This window comes from Suricata suricatta, chromosome 9 (assembly GCF_006229205.1).
Source record: "Suricata suricatta isolate VVHF042 chromosome 9, meerkat_22Aug2017_6uvM2_HiC, whole genome shotgun sequence".
NCBI classification, from domain to species: Eukaryota; Metazoa; Chordata; class Mammalia; order Carnivora; family Herpestidae; genus Suricata; species Suricata suricatta.
In genome coordinates this window covers 12,985,938-12,998,019 of record NC_043708.1, presented here as the reverse complement: position 1 = coordinate 12,998,019, position 12,082 = coordinate 12,985,938, and the positions used below count along the sequence as shown (strand labels likewise).

Below are 12,082 nucleotides of genomic sequence, written 5' to 3'. Positions count from 1 at the left end.
ATAAGAACCATAAAATACATGTGTTATAGTAGCAACTACAATAATGATGTGAACCCCGTTTTGCATTACTTTATGAGCATCAGATTTTTAACTTAAAATTCAACAAAAGTATGTTTCTATTTTTAAAGAAACAATGGATATCGTTCAGTATAAATCTTGTAACTACCAAAGCTAAAGATTTTGAGATTACAGTAGATAAAACTACTAAAAATGGTAAGTTGTATGAGTTTTATAACAATCATCCCATTACCAAATAATCAGCTCAGTAGCTCATCCCCTTTACTCTTTTAGAATTCAGAATTTTTCAAAACTATGCAAAAGTGACATTTAATAACTTAAATATACACATCTTCAAATGTGGCACAATATAAAGTTCTCAGTACAATTGACAATTCAACTTTGTCATTAAACTTTCACTCTTCTGGAAATCCAATTCTTTCTACTTGAAACTAGAAATAGTTTTTTATTCCTCTTTGGAGAAGTGTCTGTTCATGTTTTCTGCCCATTTCTTCACCGGGTTATTTGTTTTGTGGGTGTGAAGTTTGGTGAGTTCCTTGTAGATTTTGGATGCTAGCCCTTTATCTGATATGTCATTTGCAACTATCTTTTCCCATTCCATCGGTTGCCTATTAGTTTTCTTGATTGTTTCCTTTGCCGTGCAGAAGCTTTTTATCTTGATGAAGTCCAAAGAGTTCAGTTTTGTTTTCATTTCCCTTGCCTTTGGGGATGTGTTGAGTAGGAAATTGCTGCGGTGGAGGTCTAGGAGGTTTTCCCCCACTTTCTCCTCGAGGGTTTTGATGGTTTCCTGTCTCACATTCAGGTCCTTCAGCCATTTTGAGTTTATTTTTGTGTGTGGTGTAAGAAAGTGGTCTAGTTTCATTCTTCTACATGTTGCTGCCCAGTTCTCCCAGCACCATCTGCTAAAGAGGCAGTCTTTTTTCCACCGCATACTCTTTTCTACTTTGTCAAAAATTAATTGGCCGTACATTTGTGGGGCCAGTTCTGGGTTCTCTATTCTATTCCATTGGTCTATGTGTCTGTTTTTGTGCCAATACCATACTGTCTTGATGATGACAGCTTTGTAGTAGTGGTTAAAGTCTGGGATTGTGATGCCTCCTGTTTTGGTTTTCTTCTTCAATATAACTTTGGCTATTCGGGGTCTTTTGTGCTTCCATACGAATTTGAAGATAGTTTGTTCTAGCTTTGAGAAGAATGTTGGTGCAATTTTGATGGGGATTGCATTGAATGTGTAGATTGCTTTGGGTAGTAATGACATTTTCACAATGTTTATTCTTCCGATCCATGAACAGGGAATGTTTTTCCATTTCTTGGTGTCTTCTTCAATCTCTTTCATAAGTTTTCTATAGTTTTCATCTCGGTACTATTTTCATTTTGCGGTTTTTTGTAAGCTTTAAATTATTTCCCCAAGAAAGGTGATTTTTAAAAATCCAATCCAACATGTTCTGGCCCCCATCTCCAAAACAAGAGGCATTCCTCTCCTTCTCTCGTTTTTCCTTTTCTCTCTTTACTAGAGCATTCTGCTAAGCTCATACACATCTTCATGTGCAAAAAAACAAAAACAAAAACGAACGAACAAACCCAGTCCTGATCCCCAGGCACTCCAGACCTACTGAAAGGCTGTTCTGCTTATACTGTCACACTCTCTCACGGTTGCCTTCGACCACCCCGGCCCGGCCTCTGCTGTCACCTGGTACAGAAAGGCTCCTGCACGTTGCCAACTCCAGTGGACACTCTTCCGCTGCCCTCTACCTGACTTTCCACAGTGTCGGCCACACCCTCTCTGGAAACACTCCCCTTCTCCTCGCTTTGGATCAGACACCCTTGACTTTCCTCCCATCCCTCCGCACCTCTAACCTCCTCTGCCGTTCCCTAACTCTCCCCTTGACTTCAAATGATTACAGTTCCTAAGGCTCTCATACACTCTGTCTCGCTAGGTCATCTCATCCATCTCCAGGGCTTCAAACACCATCTAAACGCAGACAACTCCCAAATTTATTTCTCCAGCCCACAGCTTCCCTCTGAATCCGTATTCACACAGCCTGAAAGCCTGGATATGGCAGGTAAGAAACTTCTCAAATGTAGCATTTTTAGACGTGAACTTGGGTCTCCCCCAACCCCAAACCTTCTCCCCCCTCCCCCGCCGTAAAGCGCCACTTCTGTTCATCTAAGTCAGAAATCGACAGTTAGATGTTCACATTACAAAAAACATTTTTTTCTTTATGTTTCTCAGTGGTTTCAAACTTCCCTACAATAAACATATATTACACTTATGAAGATGCTGAAGAACTAAAACCTTTCTTTGAAACAGAACAAGACAAAAATGTGCTTTCTGGTCTCTACTTTGGTTCCTAATTTTGGCTTTATGAATGTCTAAAAATCAATGTTAACTTTCACCTTACCGGAAGTGTTTGGATTTACTGAAGACATCACGGAATCAGCTTCTATCTAGAAAAGAAGAAAGAAAAGCACATATAGTTTCATCGAATGTTTCCGCAGTGGGAGTTCTTAATTCCTGGGGTGTGGAGAAGGATCGTGTTTCATGAGAAACAAACTCTGTAGAGTTCAGCAGACAAGTCATGTCACAGGACAGCTGTAACAGTCATTTTATTCCTCCATCCATACCTAGGGTGGGGGGATGGATGAAACAGGTGATCGGGGATTACGGAGGGCACTTGTGATGAGGGCCGGGTACTGTATGGAACTGCCGAATCACTGTATTGTACACTTGAAACTAATATTATAATCTATGTTAACAAACTGGAATTAAAAAAAAACTTAAAAAAATAAAGTGGCATTAAAGCAAAAAATATCTATATATCTGTAAGATACGATATGCTAATCTGCTACAGAGCTAATGGCCCCAATACTATTCCACTGACCAACATACTCTAAGCATCTACCAATAAGTTGACTGTCACATGACCTAAAAGGTAACTTTTCTATTTTAGACAAATATAAGCAATTGTTGCAATGAGCTCTGTGGTTTCATTTTTTGACTGTTTTTCCTGATTATGAAAGTAACATGATGTAGAAAACATAAAAAATCATGAAGAGCATTTTTAAAAACAGCCATCCAATGAGAATCATTAACAACATTTTGCCTTAGTCTCCATTTTTCTTTTCCTATGGCTTTTTTTTAAAGTTTATTTATTTATTTTAGAGAGACACTATGGGAAGGGGTGGAAGGGAGAGAACAGAGAACCCCCAAACAGGCTCCCTGCTGTTAGCACAGAGCCTGACTTGGGGCTTGAACCCACAAACCGTGAGATCATGACTTGAGCCAAAATCAAGAGTCAGACACTTAACCGACTGAACCACTCAGGCACCCCTTTTCCTGTGGCTTTTTAAACATATTTCAGAACATACTCTATAAGGGTCAGGAAACTGCCTTCACTACATATTAAAATATAAGAATTTTCTTTATTGTTACAAGGACATTATAAACATTATGGAATTAGAAACTTGGCAACACCTGACACAGTTTTTCTGCCTTGGATTCCAGGCCCTGCACTTTCCTCACTCTTCCTGCTTCTGCCAGATGGCTCCCACTGCATCTTCTTCACAGAGCATGGAGCACGTGCCTGTCCTTAACTCTTGGTACTCCCCAGGGGTCCACTGCCTTTCACACTAACACTGTTCTTGGGCAACGCCACCCATTCTCATGATCACCTGTGAACTGAGGAGTCCACAATCTGCCTCCAGCCCTTACCTCTCAATTCCTCACCCGGTTCCAGATTCCTACATTTACAAGGGGCAGCACAATCTGAGAGCAGATCTTTACCGCCATTACCTCAACACCAGCCTAACAGTTAATGAGTGAATCCACTTGGGATGCTCAGAGCCTCCTCAAACTGAATGTGTCCCACAGAGACGCCATTGACTTTCCTCCAAGCCTACGCCTTCATTTTCCTACTTGGTAGCATCACTATTGCTTCAGTCTGGGTTTCACACCCCTCTCTTACCACCAACCCCATCGAATCATACGGGCAGAACATCTAACACCACCAAGTGCTTCCGGACACCTCACATCAGAAGAGTCTCGCTAGCTCTTCTGGTCTAAGTGACGCCTAGACTTCTACTTTCAACTAGAATTTCAAGACCCTCTTCCTTGTCCCTTTCACTTTGGGTTCTTTCTGTCCCTCTCCATTTGATACTTATCACAGAGTTTTGTCTCTCTACACTAAACTGTGAGCTGTTTCACAACAGGGACTGTATTTTATACATCTTTGTATCTCCACCAACTGGCAAGTGTTCATTTTATTAAATAGGAATGTGATAAATTTCATTGTGTAAACAACTGCATGAGTATAAATGATTTATTATATGCCATGCATTCGATAAATATTTCATTTGCTCAAAAGCAATATTCAAAAATAAAACCCTACGGCCACTGAGCTGGCTCAGTCAGGAAGTGTGTGGCTCTTGATCTCAAGGTTCTGAGTTCAAGCCCAATGTTGGATGTAAAGATTACTTAAAAATAAAATCTTTAAAATTAAATTAAACCCCAAACCTCAACCCACTATAAAATAAAAATCTGTTACATTTCACACAGGGTATACATTAAGTGTCATTTAACAAATGTTTACATACAAATGATTGACAAGTGTACAGGTGATTTGCTATCACTTTACTGTTTAGTGATTTACACTCAAAAGACATTTGATTAAAAGATAAATCCAAGGGGCACCTGGGTGGCTCAGTGGGTTGAGCGTCCGACTCTTGACTTCAACTCAGGTCATGATCTAAGAGTCCTGGGCTTGAGCCCCTCGTTGTGCTCTGCCTGGGTATGGACCCTGCTTGAATTTCTCTCTCTCCTTCCCTCTACCCTTCCCCCGTGTTCTCAAGTGTTCTTAAAAACAAAACCAAAAAAAACAAAGCCTCCAGGTATGAAAATATAAGTAAAAACCTTAAATTTCATGGATTGTACATATGTCTGCAAGCACATCACTGTACTTGTCATTCAATTCCTCATTTCTATTCTAAAATCAAAGCCAAATAAGTAAACCCAAGGGTGATCAAAGCAAAATAAAATCAGTTATCTTTCCAGCTGAGCAAGGTTAAATACAAAGCTTCAAAGGCTGGGCCCATTTAGCTGACCTGCTTTGGGATTCCAGCTGAGCTGCAATTTCTGGGAGTCAGGCCTGCCTACCCCTCTGAGCTCCACGATCAGCCTCTCAGTAACCAAGCATCTGCTAGTAGGTGACCATCTTGAGCCCACCTGATCCGTTCAGGGAACCTATTTGTGTCAACAGAACTTACTTACTATGAAGTGGTGATGCACTCAAGTGTAATGAGGAACGGAGACGTGAGACATCACCCGGTCTCTGGCTTTCCTAGGCTTGCAATCTGACAGGCAGAGCCTGCTCCGGAGGGATTGCCAAGCTGTTTGGTTTAAGGAGGGCATGAGGGAGGGCACTCCAGACAGAGCCCGCTGTTTGATGGCTGCAACTGCATTTATAAAACCTGGGCAAGGTCTGGTCCCTGATGAATACCAGTTCAGAATATTGACAAGAGGAAGCCATCTCCACAATGAATGTAACCAGGAGAGCAGCACAAAGACAAAGGGGAACAGGAAATTTGTCTTCCTAAAGCGGGATGTCCCTTGAAGCTCAGTTTAACTCCCATTATTAGTGAATTCATGCAAATATTATTCCTGGGAATAATATCCAACAAAAATTTTTTTTAAAAGTTCTATACATTAGGGCTCATCATGATAAGTGGACCTTTTTTAAAAATGTTTTTTATTTATTTTTGAGAGACAGAGAGAGACAGTGCAAGCAAGGGAGGGTCAGAGAGAGAGGGAGGTACAGAATCTGAATCGGGCTCCAGGCTCTGAGCTAGCTGCCAGCACAGAGCCCCAATGCGGGGCTCGAACCCACGAACTGTGAGATCATGACCTGAGCCAAAGTCGGACGCTCAACCGAGTGAGCCACCCAGGCACCAAATGTGCTAGCAATTGTACTTCCAGGAATTCATTCCACAGATCTGCATCCACAAGACTAGATATCCATATAAAAGGATGCTCATCACAACAATGTTTGTAGGAATGAAAGATAAAGGGGGCAATCCAAATGATCAAAAACAGGAAACTAGCTAAAAAGAATATTATGCAACTACTTTTTAAAACATGGTGACCTGTGGAGTGCCTGGATGGTTAAGTATCAGACTCTTGGGCTTCGGCTCAGGTCATGATCTCATAGTTCCTGGGTTTTCTCTGTGTTGAGCTCCACACTGACAGCGAGAAGCCTGCTTGTTATTCTATCTCCCACTCTCAAAATAAATAAATAAACTTAAAAAAAATTAAAGGTTAAACAAAGCAATAAAACATGGCTGTGTGTGCTTTTATGCTGTGTGAAAATAAACAAAAAGAAACCAGGCATACAATGCATCCACTGTATGTTTTCAGTAGAACGCTAGGAATGTTTGTTAAGCATTGGAAATTCTGGGATGATACATAAAAAATCGTAGTAATGTTTAACCCCTGAGGAGTGGGACTCTTTGGAAGGAAAGGAGGGGATTTTCTATTCGTCATACTTTGTCTGGATTGTTTGAATTTGGCCATGTAAATATGTTTTATAATTTAAATGAACTCCTCCTATTATCAATGCTCTCATTCCCAGCCTTCCCTCTTGACAACTTCCTGGCATCTTGTACTTATAATTATTAGTAACCTGGTGGTGAGATAGGCTTCATGAACTTGAATATATCCCTGAGTTAGGTTTTTATTTTAATTTTTTAATGTTTATTTATTCTTGAGAGAGAGAGAGAGAGAGAGAGAGAGAGAGAGAGAGAGAGAGAGAGAGGGAGAGCGAGCACGTGGGCGAGAGTGTGAGCATGGGCCGGGGTATGGGCAGGGCAGAGTGACAGAGAGGCACAGACTCTTAAGCAGGTTCTCTGAGCTGTTAGCAGAGACCCTGGTGCGAGCTCAAACTCATGAGCAGCGAGATCATGACCTGGGCCAAAGTCGGACACTTAACCAACTGAGCCACCAAGGCGCCCCTCATTCCTGAGTTAGGTTCTTAAGAGTAAAATTCAGCACTGGATAGATCTCTGAAATTGCTCTGAAAGTCAGTGATTTCCTTTATAAACATCCCAAACTAGCCACTGCACTTTACTTAGAATCTACCCACTACTGCCCATTCCCAAATATAGGAAGAAAGCTCTACCTTGGTGGGCTTGTACCCAAACAGCATTACGACAGCGACTTTAAAGTCCTCTCTGCTTAGATATCCTTTGTTATCTTCATCGCATGCTTTAAATACCTAAAGAACATTAAATATCTTTGGTTAGACAGAAACCGTTTGTTCTATTACTTTTATTACTAGTTTATTTTGCTCTCCAAAATCTAAAACTCAGCTAGCTGAGTAGGAGGGCTCAGAAATGGAGATTATTCTAATTTTACTTCTCCAGAATTATTAATGTGCTAAAATTTACCCCCCAAAAGTGCAAACGACTTAATCGCTAGACTGACGCAAATTAATGCCTTTAAGCCCCTAGGTAAATTCTACCAAAATTCTGTCCTAGAAATTAGGAAGGTAAGGTAGATACAGGGTAGAGGTTATTATTAACAGACTACGTAGCGGGGAAAACAAAGAACTTGGAAATAGGACACTGGACAGGGAGCGAGAAGCCTTGCAGCTCTAGGCTCAGTCATTAACTATGACACTTTAGAAGGCCAGTTCAGTCCTTGTCAGTGCAACCGAGCTGAGTTGGACCCAGGCGGGTGACGGAAATGAGAGCTCTTTGTCAAGTTGGAGTCCGAGTATCACCCTCCGGACACCTACTTCCACCCACTTCTTGTGTTCTGAGGGGCTGGCTTCCCACGTCCGCGGTCGGGCCCCGGCCTCAGAATAAAACATCGCGACCGCCACAACCGAATCGGGACAGCAGAACCCGCGACCTCCGCAGTCAGAACGCGGTAGCTTCAGACCTCCGGCCAAGCTCACCGAAACTTAGGAAGCCGAACTTGGCCGGGCACCTCCAACGTCCTTTCCCATTGGACGGCCTGCTAGCCACTGGCGTTGATTCCACAACCGTATTGGCCAGAGGCTTTAGTCCCGTTTCCTGGGAACAGCCTATGGCAGAGAGACTCCGGAGACCGCCCCCAGCCTAGTCTCAACAATTCTCTTCCCCTTAACTCCTTGCGCGCGGCTGGGATCCAGCTCGCCAAGGTCTAGCTCCAAAGTCCTTTGCGAGATTCCTTCCGTTTTTCTACCCCCACACCTTGCAATAAGTTACTTTGGTAATATTTATCTATGGCACTGTGGTAAACATTATAGAAAACACAGAAAGTGTGAACAAAGCATAAAAGCAACCCAAGAGAGCCAAGTCCATGATTCACGCGTAGATCGGCAATTCATTGGGGTCGAGTCCTCCAGGGTAGTTACTATGTCTGTTTTGCTCTCCCAATAACCACAAAGCAGACGTTCAGTAAACGAACGTCCTTGGGACGTTTCCACCAAGGTTTTCATTCAGTTCTCTGGGAGAGGTGCCTAGTTAAAAAAAAAAAACCCAAAAACTCCGAAAATAGTTATTCCAAACATTGTTAAAGTCAAGGAATATGGGGAGTGTTCCGTTTTGCAGAAGTTTATTTCAGACCTCTCTTCAGGCAAACCAGTAAGATTAAACACACACACACCTGTTTCAAAGAGGAAGCAGGCATTCGCGTTTGAGTGTGATGGGAGCTCATTTAATCTTTCGTTTTACAGCAGCAAGTTTTAGAAGCTTGCTCCCCCAGTAAGCCCGCTCCTCTGGGGACACAGGTCTCAGCCCTCAGCTGATCCTCTATCTTTAAGTAAATACCATGTGCCTCGACCTCCGGGAAGCCTGAAGCTCCTATAAGAATCCTTGTAAAGGGGATAAGTTTTGCTAATTAAGAGAGGGGAGAGAAAATACTTAAGTTTCCTCTCTCTTCCTTTTAGGACACGTGGTCAGGTGGTGAGCCGAGAGCTGGAGGCTGCCAGGGGATCCCTTCCACGCCTTCCGGCTGGAAGCCCCGCAGCCCTTTAGGACCCGGTGGTCTTTAGGACCCAGCGGCCGGCGTCCCGGAACGGGAAGGGGCAGGGCCCCGAGGTGCGAGCCGAGGCCGGGAGGGTTTAAACGGCGCGCAGGCGCGGACAGCGGAAGAGAGGGCGCGAACCCGGGGGCTGCGGGCTCTGGAAGTTTCAGGTGCTTGCTCGGCGTCTGTGGGCTCCGGTGCCGGTGAAATCCTGCTCCCTCCGGCCTGGTCGCGGTGCTGGGGCTGCTCTGGTCCCGGGAATTCTGGGGCCCGGCGGGGCGGGGGGTGGAATCTGAGGGTAGCGGGGGTATCAGGGGAAGACTCTGGGGAAGTTCCCTTCTCGGGCCTGGATTTTCTCAGCCCTACAACCTGTTTTACGCAGCGGCAGGTGACATAGAGCAGGGTCCGGCCGGGAGTGTGGGCGTGAGGGCTTCCGCGCTCCGTCCTTACTCGGCTTCTCCCCGCGGCAGGTGGCCGGTGACCGCAGGTGGTGATGCTGGCGCGCGTGGGGCGGCTGCCCTGTGCCAGGCACTGAACCTTTCTGGGCTCGCGGCCCCTTCCGCGGAGCCGGTCGGTCGCGGGACTTAGCAAAGGCTCGGTGCGAGCACGAACGGAGTTTATTCCCGGCAGAGCGCTTCGAAGGGTGCCTGGTCCCGGGTCGGCGCACCGACAAGTGAGCCCCTGCCGTTACTGCCGCTGCATCCCCCGAATCAGCCCGCTTCACTGCATCCCCACCGCCGCACGCCAGGGTTCGTCCCCACATCGTTCACCCCGAGTTAGGGAACGTCGTGTATTAGAAAGGTAAGTAGGGGGCGGGAGGGAACGCCTGGGTGGCTCAATCGGTTAAAGGGCTGATTTTGGCTCAGGTCATGATCTTTCCGTTCATGGGTTCGAGCCCCGCGTCGGGCTCTCTGCTGACAGCTTGGAGCCTGGAGCCTGCTTCGGGTTCTTTGTGCGTTTGTGTCTTTCTCTCTGTCCCTCCCCGGCTAGCACTCTGTCTCTTTCAAAAATAAATGTTAAAAAAAAAAAAAAAGAGAGAGAAAAAGAATACAATGGTAAGTCGGACCAGGGTACTCTCTGCTTATTAAAGCATTTCAGTGGGCCCTCCCTCCTTTTTAGACCGAAATCTAGCGCTTTAACACTCGATTTATCATAATTCCTCACTGTCTTCATCCGGAGCTACTGCCTGCTTTGCCCAAATCCTTACGTCTGCTTAATTACAACTTTCTTCTGGCCATAGCAGGTTGAGCTCCCTCCGCTTGGAACACCACCCTTTGCTCCGCTGGTTCTTTTTCATGCTCCGGATCTCACTTAAACGTGATTCATCCAGAGGGTATTCCAAAGTAAACACCTCCCTGTTACTCTCTATTACTTGTAAAATGCTCTAAGGGTCTGAAAAGATAGCCTGGTTTTTCTGGGTCCCCCCGAAATATAAGCCTTTCCAGGGCAGAAAATGTTTCTGTGTTAACTCCTTATTCCCAGTGCTTGGCCTATAGTAGCTGCTCAGTTAAGTCCCTTTTGCTGCGTGAACTCTGGGAGGTTGGTGTGACACTAGTTGGAGGAGGAAGCTGTCTCAGCAGTAAAGGAAGCTGTCCAGTTGTACATTAACCGCCTAGTGATGTCTGGATTTGAGATTGAGGTCCATGTTTGCCCATGAGTGCTACACAGGGCCTCTGTGGAGAAGCCTGACCCCCATACCTTCCTGAGGGTCTGCACACTCTGCAAGGAGCCGCCGGGAGTTGGAGAGATAGGCTAGGGTACGGCCCCTATAAGAAGCTCCAGTGTTGGTAGTTAGCACTGGGTGGGAGAATTTGAGATTTCCATCCTCCTTGGCCAATGTAGCTTAATGGCGTCCTATTTCACTCATTCACCTGCATTCTCCCCAGTCTTTGTCTCACTTTTAATACCTATATTGTTGGAACCATTGATTAGAATGCACTTTCTCATGAATGTTGTCTTTAAAAAGTAAACTTTATTTTGGTGTAAAATGAAATGGAACTAGGTTCTTTTTGCTAGGGGCTTAAAAAGAAGTGTGGCAAGGGGGCGCCTGGGTGGCTCAGTTGGTTAAGTGTCCAACCTCTGCTCAGGTCATGATCTCGCGGTTCGTGGGTTCGAGCCCCGCATCGGGCTCTGGGCTGACAGCTAGCTCAGAGCCTGGAGCCTGTCTTCAGATTCTGTGTCTCCCTCTCTCTCTGACCCTCCCCTGCTCGAGCTGTCTGTGTCTCTTAAAAACAAACAAAAAACATTAAGAAGTTTTGGGAAACAAAATGTTGCTGGTGCCTGCAGACGAGCCTGCTCTGTCGAGGCATTTCTGCACCACTGCAGCTCTGTCTGGGACTTCAGGGCATTGGAATGGAAAAGGGGGTACCTTTCTTTTTTTCTCTCTCTTAAGTTGTTTGGATCTAATGTTTATTTTTGAGAGAGCATGCAAGCACGAGTGCGGGAGAGGGTCAGAGAGGGAGAGCAAGAATCCCAGGCAGGCCCTGCACTGTCTGTGCAGAGCCCAGGGGTTCAAACTCTCAGGAACTGTGGGATCATGACCTGAGCCCCCGGCAGAGCAGGAGGGGTAACAGGGCCACCCGGGTGTCCCGAGTGAGGGTTTTACAACATCCCAGTCACTTTCATGTCAGGAAACCCTGCTCCTTGCGGAGCTGTGTGAATGTTGGGCCTCAGAATCGGCCTATCTGTATTGCAGTTGTCTAATCTATGCAACCCCATTACCCAAAGTGTGACGTCAGGCCTGCGCCGCGCCAGTCCCTGCCCAGGGAGGACCAGCGACCAACAGTTGAAGGAAGCCTCTTGAGCTCTAACACTGTAACTTGATTACAGAACGGCTCAGAGAATGCCTGTGTGGTGGCAAAGTAAAATTCTAGTCCTGGAACCAGACCGAGCTCTCCACAGGAAATTCCCGATCATGCGGTTTCAATCACCCCCCTCCTCATCAGGCTGAACACCTTGATTTCAGATTTTAGAATAAAAAAAAAATCATAAGTCATTACATCCAGGTTACCAAGCTCTTCATGTTTGCCTTTAATGATGAAACAACTTGGCCTATTTGTAAGT

General features: G+C 45.2%; 2 protein-coding genes across 13 annotated transcripts in view; one reads left to right on the top strand and one right to left on the bottom strand.

The window, feature by feature from the left end:
* EFCAB11 (EF-hand calcium binding domain 11) overlaps positions 1 to 9,283 on the bottom strand; it is a 150,228-nt gene extending 140,945 nt beyond the window's left edge. For 7 of the 8 annotated variants that reach the window (XR_003912863.1, XR_003912864.1, XM_029950373.1 and 4 more), the window contains exons 1-3: positions 7,806 to 7,961; positions 7,188 to 7,283; positions 2,421 to 2,466 (exon numbers count right to left, since the gene is read on the bottom strand). Coding sequence is in view for 6 of the 8 variants with exons in the window: in XM_029950373.1 (XP_029806233.1) it covers positions 2,421 to 2,466; positions 7,188 to 7,283; positions 7,806 to 7,880 (217 nt within the window). In the remaining 2 variants the exon portion in view is untranslated. Of the gene's footprint in view, positions 1 to 2,420; positions 2,467 to 7,187; positions 7,284 to 7,805; positions 7,962 to 8,659 lie in introns of those variants that run through there. The other variant, XM_029950374.1, reaches the window with a different exon arrangement.
* TDP1 (tyrosyl-DNA phosphodiesterase 1) overlaps positions 9,101 to 12,082 on the top strand; it is a 92,013-nt gene continuing 89,031 nt past the window's right edge. For 4 of the 5 annotated variants that reach the window (XM_029950371.1, XM_029950368.1, XM_029950370.1 and 1 more), the window contains exons 1-2: positions 9,101 to 9,189; positions 9,490 to 9,820. The gene's annotated coding sequence lies outside the window, so the exon portion shown is untranslated. The remainder of the gene's footprint in view (positions 9,190 to 9,489; positions 9,821 to 12,082) is intronic. The other variant, XM_029950369.1, reaches the window with a different exon arrangement.